Here is an 18,781-nt window from a genome sequence, read left to right as displayed (position 1 = left end):
CCTGCATGCACATCGCATCGGCCAGAGCGAAGTATTCTGGAACCTCGGACAGAGGGCTGAGGCCGCCGTCGGCGCCTGTCGACCTTCAGCTCGAGGCAGCTGAGATGCCTTTCGCCAAGCGAATGGGGCTGAGACTGCTGGTATCCGCACCGCCACCCGCCCTGAGCGTTGTGATATTGATCCTGTACCACTTGTCGCACTTGTTATCAGCAATTTGAAGCATGTGAAAGCTCGAAAGTTCTCTCACCGTTCGACAACCTGGTCGCTGCAGTCATCGTATGTCCTGCGGAGCATGCAGGCTTAGAAGTAGAAAGCCATTGCGGACGGTCAGGCAACGCTCCAAGCCTCAGCTCAGGGCAGCTGTGTTGCTGCATGGGTGTGTCTCGCGCTCCTGATAGTTTCCCCTCTCTGCTGTTGTCCTTATATATACCAACCTGCGGCCCGCCTGTTTATCTGACTTCCTGCCTACCGACATTCGGATACAGTGCGGTATCCCATCTCCTCTTCAATCACCACAACGCATTTAACACTACATACAACGACCGCCATCATGGATCTAGTCAAGAAGATCATCGGTATACCCGGCGAAGTGACCAAGGCCGGCGCAAATGTCGCCATGACCTTCGTCGGAGCCAACAGCTTCTTGGAAATCGCCGAAAGTGCTTTCTTGAGAGCCACTCAAATGGCTGTTCTCAAGTTCGTCGGAATTATAACCAAGACCATCATTGGCGCCATGGTCGGCTACGTCGGACCTATTCCTTCCATCTGGAAGGCGATGTTGGATAATCCGGCGAACGAAGAGCTCTTCAAGTATTTGAAACGCAATTGGTGGGAGCCTGCTACCTTTCTCGTCGATTTACTGGACCCCATGAAACGATTCGTCTCAGCTGAGTCCCCGGACGGTACACCCGTGTCCGGTGCTGATGCGTGGAACGATTACAGCGAATTGGACCTTCACCAGCCCATGAATCGCCACGCAGTGTTCAGTCAGGTGCAACGCTTCTTCAAGTCCGTGATCGAGATTCTCAAACAAAAGGACGATAAAGACAGCAAGTTCGTCATGGACATCTCTCTGGATTCCGACGGACAAGAAACCTTGTGGGGTACTACCGGACTCAAGCGCAAGGAGGATCCAAACCAGCAGCCCGAAACATGGCTCTTCGTTAACGGCATTGCCGGCGAATTCTACTGGAACAGACTCTCCGTGAACAAGCTCCGCGACTTCTTCTTCGACCCAGACACTCCGTCCACCAACGCCAACGGAACCGCCCACGCCCACGGCAACGGCAGCACCGATGCCGCCTCCCGCCGCACAGAAATCAAGGGCATCTTCAACCGCAGCGACGGCATCCTCTGGGACCTCATCGAATGCGGCGGCGAGCGGCGCCCCGAGACCGCCCCAGTCTCCAAACCCCGCCCCTTCGAACGCACCAAAAGCAGCACGACCGCCCAGCACCAGCTCGCCAAAGAACTCCGCGCCGCCCTCACAGCCTCCAAGACCACCCGCAAGCACATCGTCATGGTCGCCCACTCCCAAGGCTGCCTGCTCCTGCGCCTGGCGCTCGAGCAAATCTACTCCGACCCGCAGCACGCCGACCTCCGCGCGCCCATGGCCTCCCTCCTGCACGTCTACACCTTCGGCAACCCGGCCTACGACTGGGACGTGCACGCCTACACCGCGAGCACGGAGCACTTCGCCAACGCGGCGGACTTCGTCGCCGTGCTGGGCGTGCTGCGCCTGTACAAGCGCAACGCCGACGGGCCGGCGAAGACCGTCGACGTCACGTACTGCTCGCGCTGCAGGGTGGGCGACCCGGACCACGAGCGGCTGCCGACGCAGAAGGTGTTTGTGAACGAGACGCAGACGGGCCACTTGTTCGGCAGCCAGTATAGTCTGCAGCAGAAGGATTACGTGTGCGCGAACGACGGGCAGAGCAAGTCGAAGCTGCTGGCGAGGGCGAGGAGGAATGTTGGGCCTCAGCCTCAGCCTCAGGCGCGGTCGTGACGGTCTCCGCCGTCGGTGCTGGCCGAAGAGGCGGAACCGTATCGCGCGGGCGACTGTGGGGGGTTGGTGTATGGTCTTGGGGAGGGGGTGGGGTATGCAGGAGGGGAAAAGTTGGAGTCGAGGACGTCGCTGTTGGAGTTCTTGGGGTTTTCGGGATGTTTTTGATCACGGTCGTTTCTTTCGTATTTCTATTTCATATTTAACGAACGCATGGGGTTTTTTATGGGGATGTAATGGTTTGGGATGTCAATACAAAGTCTGGGTTTCTACAATCTTCGTTCGTCCGAGATTTTGAACGGAGTGTATGAAGAGCAGCATCAGGATACTTCTCCTGAAGATCACCCAAGTTTGGACCTAGCTGCAGAAACCCAGTGCAGCGATCATCGGTGTCGAGTATCTCGTGTTATTGAAACGAATCCGACCAATCCGGCCAGCGTCACCACCTGCACCCACATTCGTTCACAACCTGGCCCCAAAAACATGACCGTGACAACCTGCCATCTCGTCAATGGTGGTACAGTAGACAAAAAAGACAAAAATGTAATGAAGAACATCTGTTACAAACCCCCGGAATCGAACCGGGAACCTTCTGTGCTGCCATCAGCGTGCATGTTGCAACTGTTGTTAGACAGAAATCATAACCGCTAGACCAGGCTTGCTGATTACAACTTGTCGTTGAATTAATGGAAGTGACCAGCTCTCTGTAATATATAAAACAAAGATAATAAGGTCCTGATTCATTACATCATCCATCAAAGCTTAAATCAGGATTCAAGACCTGGAAGAAGTGTTTGGCTCCATATAGGAAACTTCGCGGAAGAGACTCCGAAGAGTTTGGAGTCGCCATGCCCAAATTGGAACGGCTTGTCTTCGTCCCAAAGAAGGCTCCAAGTCCAAAATGTCCACAACCGCTTTTTCCCCCGATACCTTCCACGACCACATCCCCTCAACCCTTTCAATCTCAACTCATGATAAAACCAATCCGACAACAATGCGCAGGTCTTCCTTTCGTCTCTAGACCCTAACTATCTCGCCTCTCTCAAACATCCAAGCCCCCAGCCCCAGCGCTCCGATTGGCGGCCCCAGAATGATCGACGCCTGATCCCTAGTACATTGCTCAAGGCCGACGCCACAGCAGCAGTATAGCGTTTCAGGCGCATATTTCTCCGCAAAAGCCCAAGCCCCTCGCTGTAGCGCGGTAGGAGCGTCCCCGGACCGTTTGCAGAAAGAGGCATCGATACCCGGCGCTCCGGTTGGTGGAAGGTGGACTCAAGGGGTTGAGAGCTGATTCGTGGGAGTCGGTCTCATGTACAGTAGGGTATAACTTCACACGCCTTGGACTTGCCTCCGTGGTCTTCTGGCGCGGTGTGGTGGTAGCACGAGGGCGGGTTTGGTGAAGTCTGAGCGTGTTTACGCAATCAAAGAGTGATGCTTCTCAGTGTTGGAGGGATGTGAGTGGAGGAAATTGAGGGACTGGGGACGGAAGTATTTGCTCGTGGAGCATGTTGTGATCTTAGAGTATCTTGGTGATCGAAGACATAAAAGACCTTGAGGTCTTTCATCGATCTGTCCGTCCAAGCTCAACCCAGACCAATTCATCGATCATTTGTGGACCACTCTCGACATCATGAAACTTTCCGTCCTTGCCGTGGCGGCATTGTCGCCTTTGACTGCTCTTGCAAGTCCTCTGGTTGCAAGGCAGAATGCTAGCCCTGTTGGCTATGCTAGTATGGGTATGGAAGTCTAGGCTCACGATTCACTGACTGAATCCGCTAACAACTTCTAGTATGTCTCTTTCCTATTAGAAGATCGATCAACGATCGAAACTTCTGGCACAGCAACACATGCAATCGAACCACCCCTTTCGACCCCGATCAAACCACAACAACTATCCAACTAACCTCCCCTGACAGAACGGCGGCACGACCGGCGGCGCCGGCGGCAAAGTCGTCACCGTCTCGACCTACGCCGACCTCGCCGCAGCCGTCAAAGACGAAACGGCCCCGGTAACCGTCTACATCAAGGGAAAGATAACCGGCACCGAGAAAATCCGCGTCGGGTCCAACAAATCCATCCTGGGCCTAGACTCCACCTCGACCATCACCGGCTTCGGGCTCTTCCTCCGCGCCGCCAACAACGTGATCATCCGCAACCTGGCGATCTCCAAAGTGCGCACGGGCGACCCCGGCGGCGACGCCATCGGCGTGCAAGAGTCCTCCAACGTCTGGATCGACCACTGCGACCTGTCGTCGGACCTCACCTCGGGCAAAGACTACTACGACGGGCTCGCGGACTTCAGCCACGGCAGCGACTGGCTGACGGTCAGCAACACGCTGTTCCACGACCACTTCAAGGCCTCGCTCGTCGGGCACAGCGACAACAACGGCGGCGAGGACCGGGGCAGGCTGCACATCACGTACGCCAACAACCACTTCCGCAACATCAACAGCCGCATGCCGCTGCTGCGCTTCGGGACGGCGCACGTGTTCAACTCGTACTTCGAGGGCGGGGAGACGGCGGTGAACACGCGGATGGGGGCGCAGGCGCTGGTGGAGAGTACCGTTTTTACGGGGGTCAAGAGGGCGGTGCTGTCGATTGATTCGAAGGAGGTCGGGTACGCGGTGACGAGGGATTTGGTGCTGGGTGGGGCGACGGACGAGGCGCCCAGGGGGACGTTGACGAGCGTGCCGTATAAGTATTCGTTGCTGGGGAGTGGGAATGTGAAGGCGGCGGTTGTGGGGAAGGCGGGGAATACGTTGAAGCTTGGTTAGAGGGGGATGGTAGGGTGAGAGAGGAGGTGTTGTCGGTTGGTTGATCGTTTGGTCTGTTGATTCATTAACCAGTCATTCATTCATCAATTCGATCGATTGACCAATGCTTTCAGTCATGCTGCTAGTAGTCAATTAATTTAGTAAACGATTGAAAGGTCAACCAATCATTCGATTGAATGATTAGCGATCCGTTGTTTCCGCAATGAGTCTTTCGGCGGTGCGAGTTTGTTTGGCTGTGAGTTCTTAAGTGGGGATGGCTTGCACGAGGAGATACGCGATTCGATAAATTGCTGAGATTTATTCGCGATATGCTAGGGATTTTCTAACATTGATTCGAGGTGGAAGGTGGTCGCCAGACTCGTTCCGTCATACCTCAAAGGACGGGGGATCAGGTCCCGCTAATTTGACAAGCTGATTTGGCTTATCAATTCTCTTGTCCATAGCTTTAGTTCTCTTGGACTGACCGAGTAAAATATCGAATCAGACGAATCTTGATGGTTTCGAGTGATCGATCGAGCAAGAGCCACCAAAATTCCAGCCAACTAAAATCCACCAGCCAGCTTTTCCTACCTCTTTCAGATGATATCGCATCCCATCCAAAGACACCATCGATGGAGAATCAGACACCAGAAACCAGATGTTTCTGTACTTGGAAAGGGACGCAGTGGCGTCACGAGCGAGTATGTAAACGTTCTGTTCGCAGCTAGGAATATTTAGTCCAGCATACGCCGTATGGGTCTTCCACGAGCCCACGGGTAGATCTGAGAGTGGGGCGAGATGGAGCGCAATGGAGGCGAAGACGAGAAAAAGGCGTCCTCAGCTAGACGTATAGGAAACTCAACATATTTCCTCAAGGAACGTCCCCTAGTCGTCAGTCCACATCCACGGCGCCCCGACCGGTTAACAACAGGGGAAGATCAGACAACCATGATCCCACACGATGCGCAAAACCCCCACGTGTACAGTACACAGCAACGTACCCGCAGCGCAGCACAGCGTAGCTCCGTACACAAGTGTCAGCAGCAGAGCACGCGACAGCACGCCCCGACGCCCACGTTGCGCCCACGCTCGCTCACCGACCGAATGTCTCACCTACATGCATGTGTAAAATACAGCATCCATGCCATGCAAGGGGCCGCACACGAGCTCCAGAAATTTCCTTCAGACCTTTCCGTCTGGTTTATTAGCGGGCTTGCCCTGCGATCTGCGATTCTGAGATAGTCTCGAGGGTGGAGGGTAGAATCCCACCCGGTAAGCGAGCAGTAACCGGCGAGCGGGTTTTAACGCTTTATTTGACTGCTACGGGAAGAATAAAAACCTGGAAAAGTGATAGAAAATAAATTCAGCTATTTATCTAACGTGCTATATATTTTTCATCTTTCAGGTATCGTTCTGCGTTCTACAAGAGACGTTCTGAAACGTCGACTGCGAAAGCCGCTGCTGCTGGAATTTGGCGCTTACGAGCCGCTCATCGACAAGTTCCGCAGCCTGGCCTACATCAACCGTCCGCCTTGGGCCGGCACCGAGCACGAACTGGTCTACGAAGAGTCGGCGTTTCCCCTGCCAGAACCGCGCCGAGTCCAGCGACGAGAGCGACTTTGAGAGAGCCAAGCGCGAGCCCGAGGTGAGTTTCTAGCCAAGCGCCGCCTCGAAGACGTGTATCTCGAGTGCGGCTGGGACGTGAACGCTGCGGAGCAGACTGGCTTCCGACGCGACGAGTTTTTTTGGAGAAAAGAAGACGGCATCCTGATGCGGTCTACGAAGACCGTCTGGAGGAGATCAGGCGGCAGCGGGAGTTGTAAGGCGTCCTAGCAGCAACGGTATTGCGATCGCACACCCAAGCAGCAGGGAATACAGACAGTAGCTGGCGCATCAGCACCAGCTCCGGCGTTAAGGGCAAGCCTTGGAGGCAGCTGACAGAGCAAGGATCCGGATGCGGCGTCCCGGGCGTCTCGCGAGCGCTGACAGCTGCAGCACTCGAGCGCGCGAGTCGCCATCTCGGAGCTCTTGGACGGGGCACGCGCTTCCCAGAATCTCAAACACGCGCCCAGCCTGGCGAAGACCACATTGCGTCGCAGAGCAGGGCAGAGCACAGCACGGTGTCGCCAGAGCGCAGCGCAGATCCAAGAAACACGTCCCCGGCGCGTCGCGGTCGCGTGTTCAATACGCCCTGCGCCAGCCACAAGCGCCCCGAATCAACAGATCGCCCACGCCCGAGCGTGATTCGCGCGGAACAGCGCGGCACTTTCGCCCCGGGGGGGCCTGGGCCAAGACTGAGCGCGAAAGAAAACGCCCGTTGGACGTCACCTGCACTGACTCTGTCCGCTTGAATAAGGTAATGAATCAATCGGGGGGCTCGGAGCCCGGATGGGCCAGGGCCCGGACGCGGCGCGCCGAGGGGAGTTGTGCACGCGCGCTCGGGATTTTGTGCGAGCGGAGGGGCCCCTGGCTGGCTCTCACGGCAACGCTTGGTGCTGGCGGCCCGCGATTCTTCGGCTGGCGGCGATTCAGGACTGAGATTTTTTTTGTTGGTTGTTTGTTGGGAGATTGGAGCGTGCGCTAGCTGTGTGAACTACATGGGTAGGAGGAGGATGGGACCTCGGTAGGTGGTTAGTGGGTGTTGGTAGGCAGACAAGCAGGCAGATGGTTTCGCTTTGCGGATACGAGCTGAACTGGAGGGATTCTTTTTGTGCGCTTTGTGCATATCTTGCGGGAGAGCTCGGCCAAGAGATGCGGCGCAGGTTTACTCAGCCTCGCAGGACAGCGTCACTGGTGCTGCGGCGCGGCGTGGCATGGCAGGCGGGCACGACGATGATGATGGCGTCGTGCATTGCATTTGCATTTGCTGATGCGCAGGGCGAGCGGTGAGGTCACGGCGCATACAGGCGAAGCTTGAGGCTTGAGCGAGCAGGCGGGCGGCAGGCGGGCGGAATGGAAAGTCGCTCTCGCTCCCGTCAGGCGTCGATGGCGCGAGCTTTGTCGGCCGTTTGCAGGCAGGCAGGCATCCCTCGCTGGTCGGCCGCTTGCAATCAGGCATCCCTCGCTGGTCGGCCGATTGCAGGCATCCCTCGCTGCCCGGAGGCTCAGGCAGCGAACGAGCGAGTGCGAGGCTCGAGTAGTGCATGTAGTGCACCACAGTACATACATACTACCAGTCCACTAGTGCACCACAGTACATACTGCCAGTCCACCGCACCACATGCCGACCGCAGCCGTGCTGGCCCTCCCGGCGCTTCCGCGATGCTGGAGCCTGGCGGGCGTTGGCTCGCTAACCGTATAGTAGCTCCAACAGCAAGTACACTACTACACACCTGGTCAGTTAGCACAACGACTGCTGGGCCACTGCATCCGGCGCGCACGAGTCGCATCCGCCAACTGCCTGCCCTTGCCCGTCACAGTGCACACTCCGACCGCCGTGCACGCAGCCCTCCCTCCTCTACGGCAGCAATAACAACAACAAGATACCTTACCACAACACAATATCATCGCCCACCCCGGCATTATCGTCACGCATTAACGCCCTCCCACGGCACTCTCCCCCTGCACCTGCGCCTGACGTCGGCGCTTGCCCGCCCTGGCTGCCGCTCGCGTGCGCCTGGAGATTGCTCGAATTTTAAGATTGCGCCAGTGCTTCCCGCCAGCCCAGCCCAGCGCGCGAAGGCTGCCGCCGAGAAACGCCTCTGCCCGCCTGCTGCTCACTGCTCGCTGCTGTCACGGCCCTGCGCGCGCGACTCCATCCCGTTTCCGTCTCCGTTTCCGTTTCCTGTCTCACCTCGCCAGCCTTCCTACTGTACAGTACTCCTCCTCCTCCGCCTGCAGCACACTTACCAACCGCCGCCCTGCATTGCATCCTCCCTCCGCCCTGCTGTGCTTGCTGAGCTGTGCCCTGCCTTGTGCTACCCCGTCGCCGCGCCGACTGCCGCCCAGCACTTCGCCTCACTCTCCACACCCAGCATCATAGCCCGGCACCGCCTGCTCGACCGCCCTCTGCTGCCTGTACTGCGACACAAAGGGCGCCGACCCGCCTCACCACCACCACCATCACCGCCGCCCTCTTCTCCGCCTCCGCCGACTGCCTCACGCGACCATGGCAGCCTCCTACTTCCTCAACGGCGGCGACGACTCCACCCAGCGCTTCTTCACCACCAGCAAGATCCCGCTCACCCTCCCGGCGATCATCCCTCACAGACTGCGCCGCAAGTTCCGCTCCACGAGGACGAGGTTACGGTCGGGAAACCAGCACCACCTCACCACCTCCATCACCCGCCTGGAGACCTCATTGAACCCGGCCGATACCCTGAGGAGCTTGAAGAGACACCAGTGGAGTCCCTGGGATGCACAGTACATATTCCTTGCCATCCTCGGCATCTTCTCGCTCTGCGTCATCCAAAGCCCTGGGCCTTTCGTCAAGACCCTCGTGGCCACATTGTTGATGTTCAGCCTTCTGATACCTCTGACCCGGCAATTCTTCCTGCCTTTCCTGCCTATAGCGGGATGGCTGATCTTTTTCTACGCCTGTCAGTTTATCTCCGGTGAATACCGCCCGCCCATCTGGGTCCGTGTTCTTCCCGCGCTCGAGAACATCCTCTACGGCGCCAACCTGAGCAACATCCTCTCCGCGCACAAGAGCACCTTCTTCGACGTGCTGGCCTGGCTGCCCTACGGAATCACGCACTTCGGCGCTCCCTTCGTCTGCTCCGGTCTCCTGTTCATCTTCGGCCCGCCCGGCACCACTCCCACCTTCGCCCGCGCCTTCGGCTGGATGAACATCATCGGCGTCAGCATCCAGCTCTGCTTCCCCTGCGCGCCGCCCTGGTACGAGAACATGTACGGCCTCGCGCCCGCCGACTACAGCATGCCCGGGTCCCCCGCCGGCCTCGCGGCGATCGACAAGCTCTTCAACATCGACCTGTACACCTCGACCTTCACCGCCTCGCCCGTCGTCTTCGGCGCCTTCCCCTCCCTGCACTCCGGCAGCGCCACCATCGAAGCCCTCTTCATGGCGCACGCCTTCCCGCGCCTGCGCCCGCTCTTCGTCCTCTACACCCTCTGGCTCTGGTGGGCCACCATGTACCTCAACCACCACTACGCCGTCGACCTCGTCGCGGGCGGCATCATCAGCGCCACCGTCTACTTCGTCGCCAAGTCCGCCTTCCTCCCGCGCATGCAGCCCGGCAAGACCTTCCGCTGGGAGTACGAGTACGTCGAGCGCGGCGAGGCCCGCCAGCCCTTCGCGTACGGCTTCGCCGGCGACCTCGACGAGGAGGCCTACCCCGCGCTCGCGGGCGACAGCGACGAGTGGACGCTGGGCTCGAGCTCCAGTTTCAGCCCGGCGTCGAGGAGTCCGTCCACGGGTTTCAGGAGCCCGGTCACGGGCGACGAGAGCTGGGAGGGCGACACCCTGGCTAGTGGCAGCGATAGCGAGGGCATCAAGGGCTAGGTGCTGGCGAGGAGCCTTGGCTAACGAACGGTATCATTTCACGACACGCTCCTCCGACGTCACGCGGCGATGGGCTTTCGGCGGGCGTTTTTGGGCTGGGAAACCCGGTTCGGTCAACGACTCACGTGCGACTGAGCTCACGAGCCCACGCGGACGACCGGACGAACGCACCGCACGACACCACGGCGCAACCCACAACGACAATACCACAAACCTTAATATAGACACCACCACCACCTTCTTCGATTCGATTCCCCGACCGGCGACTCGCCAAACCGACAAACAAATTCGTGGACACCCGACACACCTGTAAAACTTTTGTAAAAAAAATCCCCCCAACACCGGCGACACCGCGGAAATCGAATCGAATCGAAGAAAGAGAGAGAGAGAACCGAAATCCACGACGACGAGCCACCACACTCGCTTGTACAACACTACCGAGCGGAAGACCAGCCCCGAGAGCTCGACTCCCCTTCCCGCGCGATGATGGGCAACACGGCGCTAGCGCGGGAGGAAGAAAGCGAGTTTTGGGGTGGAAGAGGGAGCGCACGCACGCGACAATTGCTGGAGAGAGGACGACGGCGACGACGCCTAGAGATTCTAGAGCACTGCCGCTGGTCTCGAGCGAGAGCTTTGGGCTGAGCCGTGGCTTTGGCTTTGTTCGGCGCGTGGGTGGGGAAGAGATGGGGGTTTTGTGCATTTCTGTGCAGAAGATGGGTTGAGGGACGAAGTGGAGACGGAGACGCTATTGTATCAAAGGAAAGGACATAATTGTAATTGTTGAGGACAACGGGACATGGGGAATCCGGAGATTATAGATAGACGAACGAGCATGCCGAACGGCGAGTGATTGGCGTGCGCATCGATGGGAATGAATGGGCAGGGTAATAATACATACAGATGGACAAACGAGAGGGTTGTTCTTGTGCACTGCATGCTTTCTCGCGGTTCACGTTTCACTTTTCCTTTCGCGTTCGGACCACAATCTCTCGTCGACGGTCTTCGGGCAGTGGGTGACTTTAACACTTGTGCTCTGTGTTCCATTTTGTCGCTCTGCATTACTGCCGTCCCCGCGAAAGAAGCAGGTATCTACCTATGTTCTCGCTTTTGTTCGCTCTTTTTTTCCACCTCTCCGCTCCTCTCGCTTCGCCGTCCATTACCCGCATTGCTCAGACTTGAAACGCAGGACAGGGGAGAAGAGAAAAGGAAAGGGGTATCGAAGTCGTAGAAAGGGCATCGAGGAAACAAACCAGAATCAAAGCAAGAATAGAGAGAACCCGCGACGCACGCTTCGCTCCCAAACGCTCAGACTCCCAAACGCAGCAAAATCACCATCGTCATCGTCATCATCATCGTTATTATCTCCATCATCCTCCCTCCCACAAGGAGAAGTTTTCCCCTCCTCCCCCTCATTCCCTCTCCTCCCCCTCACCCCCTCCCCCTAACCCTCGCCCCCCAAACCACCAACCCCGCCCCAGCCCCCAACAACCCGGTCGCCGCAACCCTCGCCCCCAAATCCGGCAGCGCAACCGAAATCACCAGCGGCAGCACCAGCAGCGCCGCGAGAAACGCCGTCTGCTCCCACAGAACACCGTCCCTCTCCCTCTCCCTTGCCCCACCAGCCTCCCTCTCAAGCGAACCGGGCACGACCAGATCCCCCTTGCCCAAAAACGCCGCCTCGCCCTCGCAAACCGGCGCGCGATCCTTGAGAAAAGCGCGGTAGGCCGCGACCTCGCCGCTCTCAGCGGGCCGGGAGTCGCGCTCGAGCGCGGCGAAATCGCGCAGCGCGGCGTGGTACTGTTGCTTTTTGAGGAAGATGCGGCCGAGCAGGGCGGTGCGGTGGGCGAAGATGGGCGGGGTGTGGGGGTGGGATTCGGCGCGGCGGGAGGCGGGGTGGTGCTGGGTTTGCTTTTCGTGGTGGGCGGGGTCGGGATTGGGCGGGGAGGTGTAGGTCTGGGCGACGATTTCGTCGAGGACGCGGAGCTGGGATTCCATTTCGGCGAGCTCGTCTTGGAGGTGGAGGAGGATGCGGTGGTGGAGGTGGGTGAATTTGCGGTAGAGGGGGGTTAGGTGTGGTTCCGCTGTGGTTGTGCTGGTGGAGGAGGTTGGGGGTGCGAGGTGGGTGGCGAGGAGCTCGTAGCCGGCTAGGGTGGTTTTGCTTAGGTCGGGGGCTTCGGGGACGTGAGGTGGGTTTGGCGCCGGTGGGTGAGTTGTGCAAGATGGTGAGGGGGTTGATCGAACTACGTTGGCTGGTATTGGTCTGGTTGGGACGGGATGGTGGATGTAGTGTTGGAGTGCCTGGTGGGTAGCTGGGGTTGCGGAATCTGGCGCTTGAGAATCATCGTGATCAGACGCTTCAGGTGGTGACGTGAATTCGTAGGCGTAGGGATGCTGCGTGAAAGCCATGTGTTCGCGCATTTCTTGCTCTCGTTGCTTCAGACGTTGCTCGGCATCCAGTGCGCGAAGTGAGGTGTGAGACGACCGTCGACGATTTCCATCTAACTCTGGTATTGAAGAAGCCATGGATGGGGAGGCGGTGCTTCCATTATCACTCCGTTGGTCGCTGGCCCCACTGGAGTATCGTTCTTTCTGAGCGTTGAGCGTAGATGAGACCATACCTGGAGATCCGCTGACTGGTTGGGTGGTGGCTCCATTGAAGTCTTGATCATATTTTCTACGCAGCTCGGCTACGCTGACACCTGGATTACGTGAGGTGGTAGGCGACGGCATCGTGGATCTTGAAGAAGGCGTCGCCGGCCCCTCACTTGATCCGGCGTCGGAACCTTGGTATCGCGACGAGACAGATGACGCAGGTGACTTTGCAGACTTGCCATTGTGCTCGTCGACCACAGATGGATCCTCCATATAGTCAAAGACATTCGGAGATTTTGAGCGCGACATGGTGCTGAGATTGGAAGGTTTTGCCGTTTTGGCCTTCTCCGATCCGGCTGTATCTGCACGTGAGGTGAATCCTCTTTGACGATCGTACGATCGTTGAGTTATGGTAGAATTGCTGCCACTTGACCTGTCGGATACGGTGGTAAGGCTAGATAGAAGCGATACTAATGATGGATTGATCCTGGGGATTGGCTCGGATCTGCGCTGGGCGCCGGTGACCTTCCGCCTCGCTGGATGGCGGTGATTGGAGTCTGAGGATTCTCTATGTCGACTAGTGCGAGACTTCTCCTCAGTATCTCTGTTACTGGGCCTGGTCCCATATATGCTTTGCGTGTTTCGACTATTCGTGTCGGCTGATTCGAGTATGCGACTCAATTTAGGAAGAAAGCGTCCAATGTCGGCGCTGACGTTACTCGAATGCTTCGTCTTTCCCAAGCGATCCGTCTTGCTATCCTCATAGACCGGCTGTCTGGACTTACGGCGTCTCCTGGGTCGGTCTTCGTCGACATCAACCCATTCAGAGGCGGGGCGGCTTGGCTCTTTGGAAGTTGAAACCCGGCTGCGGGCACCTGGCTCGTCTCCAGCGCCAGGCTGCTCCCTCATATGCTCTGAGACCGCGGCGCCGAGTGGCACAGAAGATGTGGACCGTCCAGTCTATGCAGTGGCACAGGCGTCAGTCCGACAGACAAAAAGGTGGGATGAAGGTATGCGATGCTTCTAGAGCGGTGAAAGAAGGGCCCGAGAATAGAAAAGCGCACTTACCATGCCGTCTCCGCGCCCCAGAAACGCGTCAAAAGCCTCTTGGGTATCTCTACAGATTCAGAATCCACTGCCTCGCGACCACGCCAAACACCCTTTCGTCAGCCATGCGGGCTGGCCTGTAAGCGTACCAGACGGAGGGCGAGAGGGCTACTCCGGCATGCAACGGGAAAGGTAGGACAGCGCAGCAGAGCCAGCAGCGCGCGAGCACACCAGGCCGGCCGGGCGATGCAGGGTGGATTGGAAGGGGCAAACAGCTACGGGCAGGTAGAGGTGGCCCCAACAATGAGAGGGCGTCGGCGTGTCTCACAGCAGCAGCAGCCGTGAAACGCGAACGGCGACCGGGGTTGGACGAAGATACGGCCAGTGCTCAGGGGTGGGCCTGTGGTTGGAGACGACGATGTGCTGGCGCGAGTCCGCGTGCCGCATGTCATGCAGCTGGTGCAGAAGAGGCGCAAGCCGCACCCGACAGATGGGACAGCCGGGCACACGCTGACGACCGGATCCGCGAGTGCGCCATGATTAGCTGCGGCGGCGTCACCACTGGCCTGCAAGGCGAAGGAGTGAAGGTTGTGATGGGTGCGGTATAGACAGGGATCCCTCCAGTTGTCGCCGCATGTCCCCACCCCCAAGCTTTGGCGTCCGACGTCTGCGGGACCGCCCTCGGCTGGAGTTGGAGCGATCATCACGTGATTCCAGGGCACCTCCGGCTGGCCGCACGTCCGCGTTAGGAAGTTGCGGCATTGGTAGGACTTCGTCTGGAGGCGGCGCATGTGAGCGGCCAGATACACACCAGAGCATCCACCATGGCACGCAAGGCGCTCGCAAACGACCAGATCGTCAAGCTCATTGTCGGCGCCGGCCAGGCATCGCCCTCGCCGCCCGTCGGTCCGGCTCTGGGCTCCAAGGGTGTCAAGTCCATGGACTTCTGCAAGGTATGTGTGTGTTGGTACCCTACACCATGCGCTTGCGCTGACCGCCATGCTTCCAGGAGTTCAATGCCCGCACAGCAAACTATGTCCCCGGCACACCCGTACCCGCGCGCGTCACCGTCCGTCCCGATCGCAGCTTCCACTTCGAGATCCGCACGCCTCCCACTGCACAGCTCCTCCTTGCCGCCGCCGGTGTGAAAGCGACGAAGAACAAAGTCCGCGGCGCCGGAAATGTTGCTGGCCCGAACAGCAAAGCAGGAACTGATGGCAAAGGCAAGGCTTCCTTCAACCACAGCGCCGCGCCCGGCATGGCTGGAACTGGTTCGGTTGGCGAGATCAGCTTGAAGCACGTGTACGAGATCGCGAAGATCAAGCACTCGGAGGTGAGACTGAGCGGGCAGCCTTTGGAGGGAATTGTCAAGAGCATTGTTGCTCAGGCGGGCAGCTTGGGTGTGAACATTGTTCACTGAAGGATGTCTTGCAACGTTGGATGAAAAGTCAATGAAGCCAGAGACGAGAATTTAATGGCTGTCAGGCGCTGAACGAAGCAAGAGTGGGAGCCTTTGATACCCGGCGTGAGGGCGTCGTGCAGCAGAGGGATTTGCATTTCAGCGAGCATCAAAATGGGAGTTCACAAGGCGAGTGTTGGATTTATGAGGCCGGGCACAGTCGACAAGCCCGGGACTGTATATTACTGTATCAATCAAGGAGCGTGCGGGAGACGAGACCTCCCAGAATGCGCTTGAAATCACGATTCGACAACGTCAATACCACAGCACACTGCGAATACTCCACGCTGGCGCGAATATCACTGATGAACGAGTTCTGAGGCTCTAAGAATTAACATTCATGCTTTTAATCCACCCGTATTCTCATGACGCTAACCATAAATTTCGATCAGATATCGTACATCTCAGCGTTCCATCGTCAATTATGTGTACGCCCCAGCTTTATTTAACCGAAGAATCCGCTGTTCTGCTGGCGATCACTGTCGCTTTCTTCCTCATCGCCTTCAGGCTCGGCTTTCTTGCCTCCCTTTCCGGTGAGGCCACCAACGACACCTGAGCCCAGAGAGCCCAGTCCCTTGCCTTCACAGCTGTCAGTATTCGCTCTCTCTATCGGCATCAATTCGGGACAGTACATACCAACGCCTCCAACGGTCGAGCCGACGCCGCCGATCACATCGCCCTTGCCTAGCTTGCCGACGCCGTCACCCACACCACCTGTGACATTGCTCACGGTACCACCTGTTCGCACTTGTCAGTGAAACTGTTCCTCAGGTCCAAACACAGAGCTCAAACATACCGACACCCTTCGTGACACCGCCAACAGCCGAGCCAACTCTTCCACCACCGCCGGGGAGAGCGCCGGTCACACTGTCGCCGAGACCTTCAACAGCGCCTCCGGCTCCGCTGCCAGCGCCAGAGACTGTGTTTCCGACTCCGCCAGTGGCTCCCGAAGCCACGCCCTTGACGTCGCCCTTTCCGAGCGCACCAGTGGTGTCTCCCACAGTTTTGCCGACTCCGGACGTGGTCTTAGAGAGTGTCTTGCCTGCGTTGCCGGTTGTGTTGCCGATGGCCTTACCGGCAGGGCCGCCGATGGTGTTGCCTGTTCACCTGGTCAGATAATTCTGGAGATGGAGTGTACCACGCTCCCTTACCAAGATTCTTTCCGGCACCCCCGACAAGCTTGTTCGCGCCATCGCCAGCATCGTTCACGGTCTTTCCAGCACCGCTTCCAACACCACTGACTGTCTGTCCAGTTCCCTTGGCAGCTCCGCCCAGCGTACCCTTGATATCACCACGAGAAGCAGCACCAGCAGTATCGGTACCGGTCTTCTTCAGGTTGCCAACAGCACCCGTCGCAGCATTACCGACATTCTTGCCCGTCTTGCTAGCAGTCGACGTGGCAGCCTGCCCAGCATCGCCAGCCGTCTTGGTAGCGCCCTGAGTCGTCTGGCCGACCTTCTTCGTCACCGGCGCGCTCCTGCCGCCAGTCGCCTGGTCGAGTTTGCCTGACGAAGCAGCATCATCAGCATTTGACACGTTTTTTTGAGAGAGCAGCCTGCCCCATCCCAATCACCGCCGCGCTTCGTCCGCGGCCTTCCATCTGCACGTGAGCCACTCGGGCAGCCACTGCGCGATCTCGTCTGGGTTGCGGCCCTGCGGCGCGGGCACGGACACGGACGTACCTGTCGCGGTTCCTACGGTCTTGTTGACGCCCTGGCCTGCGGTGTCGGTCGTCTTGTTGACGCCTTGGCCGGCGGTGTTGGTCGTTTTGTTCAGGGCTTTGGACGCTTGACCGGTGCCTTTCTGGGCTGTGTCGCCAGCTGAAGACCGATGTTAGCACTACATTCATGTCGAAATGAGCATTGCCAACTCACCAGCACCAACTCCCTTCTGCGCAGTCCCGCCAACCTGCCCAGCAGTCTTCTTGACCGGCGCCGGAGCCTTACCAGTCGCAGCCCCAGCAGTCTTCTGGACCTGATCGGTCGCCCCGCCAGCAGTCTTCTGCGCCTGCCCAGCCGTCTTCTGCACCGAGCCAACAGGGTCCTTGGCCGTCGCGCCGGGCTTCTTGACAGCGCCCGTCGCCGAGCCAGCAGTCTTCTGCACGCCGTTCGTCACGTCGCCCGCAGCAGCGGGCTTCTTCCTCGAAGGCTCCGGCGCAGACTGGATGGGCTTCTTCGAACCGATGACCGAGCGGGCGGGCTTCGCTGCTGAGCCCGCGGTGCTCTTGGCCGTCGAGGTCGCGCCGTTGGCGGCGGCGGGGGCTTTCTTGACGGGGGTCTTGTTGGCAGCGGTCTTGGCTGTGCCGGTTGCGCCGGACGCGGCCTTTGCGGGCGTGGCCTTCGCGGGTGTGGATTTGGCGGGTGTCGAACCACCGCTCTTTGCGGGCGTGCTGCCGGCTGCTTTGTTGCCTAGCTTTTGGGGGGTCTTTTTGGGCGCGGACTTGATGTCGTTGTCTACCATGCTGATCTTCGACATGCCGTCTGAGAGGTGATGGGTTAGCCAGCTGTTCCCTCTAGAGTGACGTGGCATTTGCTCGAAGGGTATGCTGCTTGAGAGCAGGTGGGTTCCATGATCCCAAGTGCCAGGCTCGCGTTCCACGAGTCTGGTCAGGACCGTGCCATTCCAGCAGCATAGACCACACCGCGTCTACATCAGAGCTCCAACAAAAGACATACCTTCCAAGCCAGCAGTCTGTTTCTTAAGGTCTTCCATTTTCCTTAGAATCCAATAGCAGCAAAGCAATTGCACCAGAACGCTCAATAGCATAAAAACAAAAGTCAAGCTAAGAGGACACGAGGTAATATACGAGTAGGAAGACAGGAGAGCTCTCCGCATGAGAAACAGGTTTCCCACCCATGCCCTCTCCCGCCAGCCACGGGGTAGGGATACGGCGAGTAGAGAGCTGCGCATGCATGCATGCCAGCACAACGTCATTGCCCTGAGCTCTCGATGGCAGCGGGCCCTGGGCCAGAACTTACGGACTCGAACTCTCGTCACGCAACGTCGTGCGCGGCCGCCTCGCGTGGCGCACGCCTGCGAGAGTTCGCGGTTGCAGAATCGACGTGGTATTAAGTCGGTGTATCAATTGGATGCTGGCCACGGTTGTGAGTCTGTCTTGCCAATTGGCGCTTCTGTACGATGAGATCGTTGGATGCGCGATGATGGTCGATGGATGTGGGGAAGCGCGGGAGACGAGACCCACGGCCGCGACGAGCATGCATGTCATACCTCGTCTGGGCTGATCAGAGCTGTGGCGCCTAGACTACAGCTGTGGGAGCCCTGTCGAGAAAAATTGTTGTGTATTGTTGACAGGTTATATTTGCAAAAGTGATTCGCATCCGATCCAGCCATCTCCCTTTCCAACGCTTTCTTGGAATGGGAATGGTGTATACTAAGTATTTCAGGGCAGGGCTGACTTTTCAGACGGGTGGAAGAGAAGGTAAAGCTACATGTTCTTACGTTGTACT

At 58.3% G+C, this 18,781-nt stretch overlaps 6 protein-coding genes across 6 annotated transcripts; 4 read left to right on the top strand and 2 right to left on the bottom strand.

The window, feature by feature from the left end:
- Positions 1-550: 550 nt before the first annotated feature.
- Positions 551-2,005, top strand: WHR41_04810 (uncharacterized protein; the record flags this gene model as incomplete). Its single annotated transcript, XM_069373416.1, has 1 exon — positions 551-2,005. One exon carries the CDS (start codon positions 551-553, stop codon positions 2,003-2,005), a length of 1,455 nt encoding a protein of 484 aa, XP_069229248.1.
- A 1,703-nt stretch (positions 2,006-3,708) lies between these two features.
- On the top strand, positions 3,709-4,776 carry WHR41_04809 (uncharacterized protein; the record flags this gene model as incomplete). The annotated part of the gene is made up of 2 exons (XM_069373415.1): positions 3,709-3,738; positions 3,919-4,776. The coding sequence occupies 2 exons, from the start codon at positions 3,709-3,711 to the stop codon at positions 4,774-4,776; spliced, it is 888 nt and encodes a 295-aa protein (XP_069229154.1).
- A 4,087-nt stretch (positions 4,777-8,863) lies between these two features.
- WHR41_04808 (uncharacterized protein) lies at positions 8,864-10,216 on the top strand (the record flags this gene model as incomplete). Its single annotated transcript, XM_069373414.1, has 1 exon — positions 8,864-10,216. The coding sequence occupies one exon, from the start codon at positions 8,864-8,866 to the stop codon at positions 10,214-10,216; it is 1,353 nt and encodes a 450-aa protein (XP_069229153.1).
- A 1,428-nt stretch (positions 10,217-11,644) lies between these two features.
- WHR41_04807 (uncharacterized protein) lies at positions 11,645-13,117 on the bottom strand (the record flags this gene model as incomplete). Its single annotated transcript, XM_069373413.1, has 1 exon — positions 11,645-13,117. One exon carries the CDS (start codon positions 13,115-13,117, stop codon positions 11,645-11,647), a length of 1,473 nt encoding a protein of 490 aa, XP_069229150.1.
- A 1,513-nt stretch (positions 13,118-14,630) lies between these two features.
- On the top strand, positions 14,631-15,696 carry WHR41_04806 (mitochondrial 54S ribosomal protein uL11m). The gene is made up of 2 exons (XM_069373412.1): positions 14,631-14,808; positions 14,865-15,696. Exons 1-2 carry the CDS (start codon positions 14,680-14,682, stop codon positions 15,273-15,275), a joined length of 540 nt encoding a protein of 179 aa, XP_069229149.1. The 5' UTR covers positions 14,631-14,679; the 3' UTR covers positions 15,276-15,696.
- On the bottom strand, positions 15,629-18,143 carry WHR41_04805 (uncharacterized protein). The gene is made up of 7 exons (XM_069373411.1): positions 17,990-18,143; positions 17,189-17,794; positions 16,997-17,134; positions 16,466-16,819; positions 16,111-16,413; positions 15,951-16,052; positions 15,629-15,893 (listed from the first exon to the last, which is right to left on the bottom strand). Exons 1-7 carry the CDS (start codon positions 18,078-18,080, stop codon positions 15,760-15,762), a joined length of 1,728 nt encoding a protein of 575 aa, XP_069229152.1. The 5' UTR covers positions 18,081-18,143; the 3' UTR covers positions 15,629-15,759.
- Between the last annotated feature and the right edge of the window lie 638 nt (positions 18,144-18,781).

This window comes from Cladosporium halotolerans (genome assembly GCF_011745625.1).
Source record: "Cladosporium halotolerans strain TM138-S3 chromosome Unknown Sca16, whole genome shotgun sequence".
Classification (NCBI taxonomy): domain Eukaryota; kingdom Fungi; phylum Ascomycota; class Dothideomycetes; order Cladosporiales; family Cladosporiaceae; genus Cladosporium; species Cladosporium halotolerans.
Note: the sequence above shows the minus strand (reverse complement) of the source record. Positions and strands in the feature narration are given on the sequence as shown.

Excerpts from the sequence above, each read along its gene's own strand:
- WHR41_04805 (XM_069373411.1), bottom strand. The coding sequence starts at position 18,080 with ATGCTATTGAGCGTTCTGGTGCAATTGCTTTGCTGCTATTGGATTCTA. Across the intron at positions 16,053-16,110 it reads CGGTGTCACGAAGGGTGTCG|GTGGTACCGTGAGCAATGTC; the intron begins GTATGTTTGAGC and ends AAGTGCGAACAG. Across the intron at positions 15,894-15,950 it reads CTCGACCGTTGGAGGCGTTG|GCAAGGGACTGGGCTCTCTG; the intron begins GTATGTACTGTC and ends ACAGCTGTGAAG.
- WHR41_04806 (XM_069373412.1), top strand. The coding sequence starts at position 14,680 with ATGGCACGCAAGGCGCTCGCAAACGACCAGATCGTCAAGCTCATTGTC. Across the intron at positions 14,809-14,864 it reads AGTCCATGGACTTCTGCAAG|GAGTTCAATGCCCGCACAGC; the intron begins GTATGTGTGTGT and ends CCATGCTTCCAG.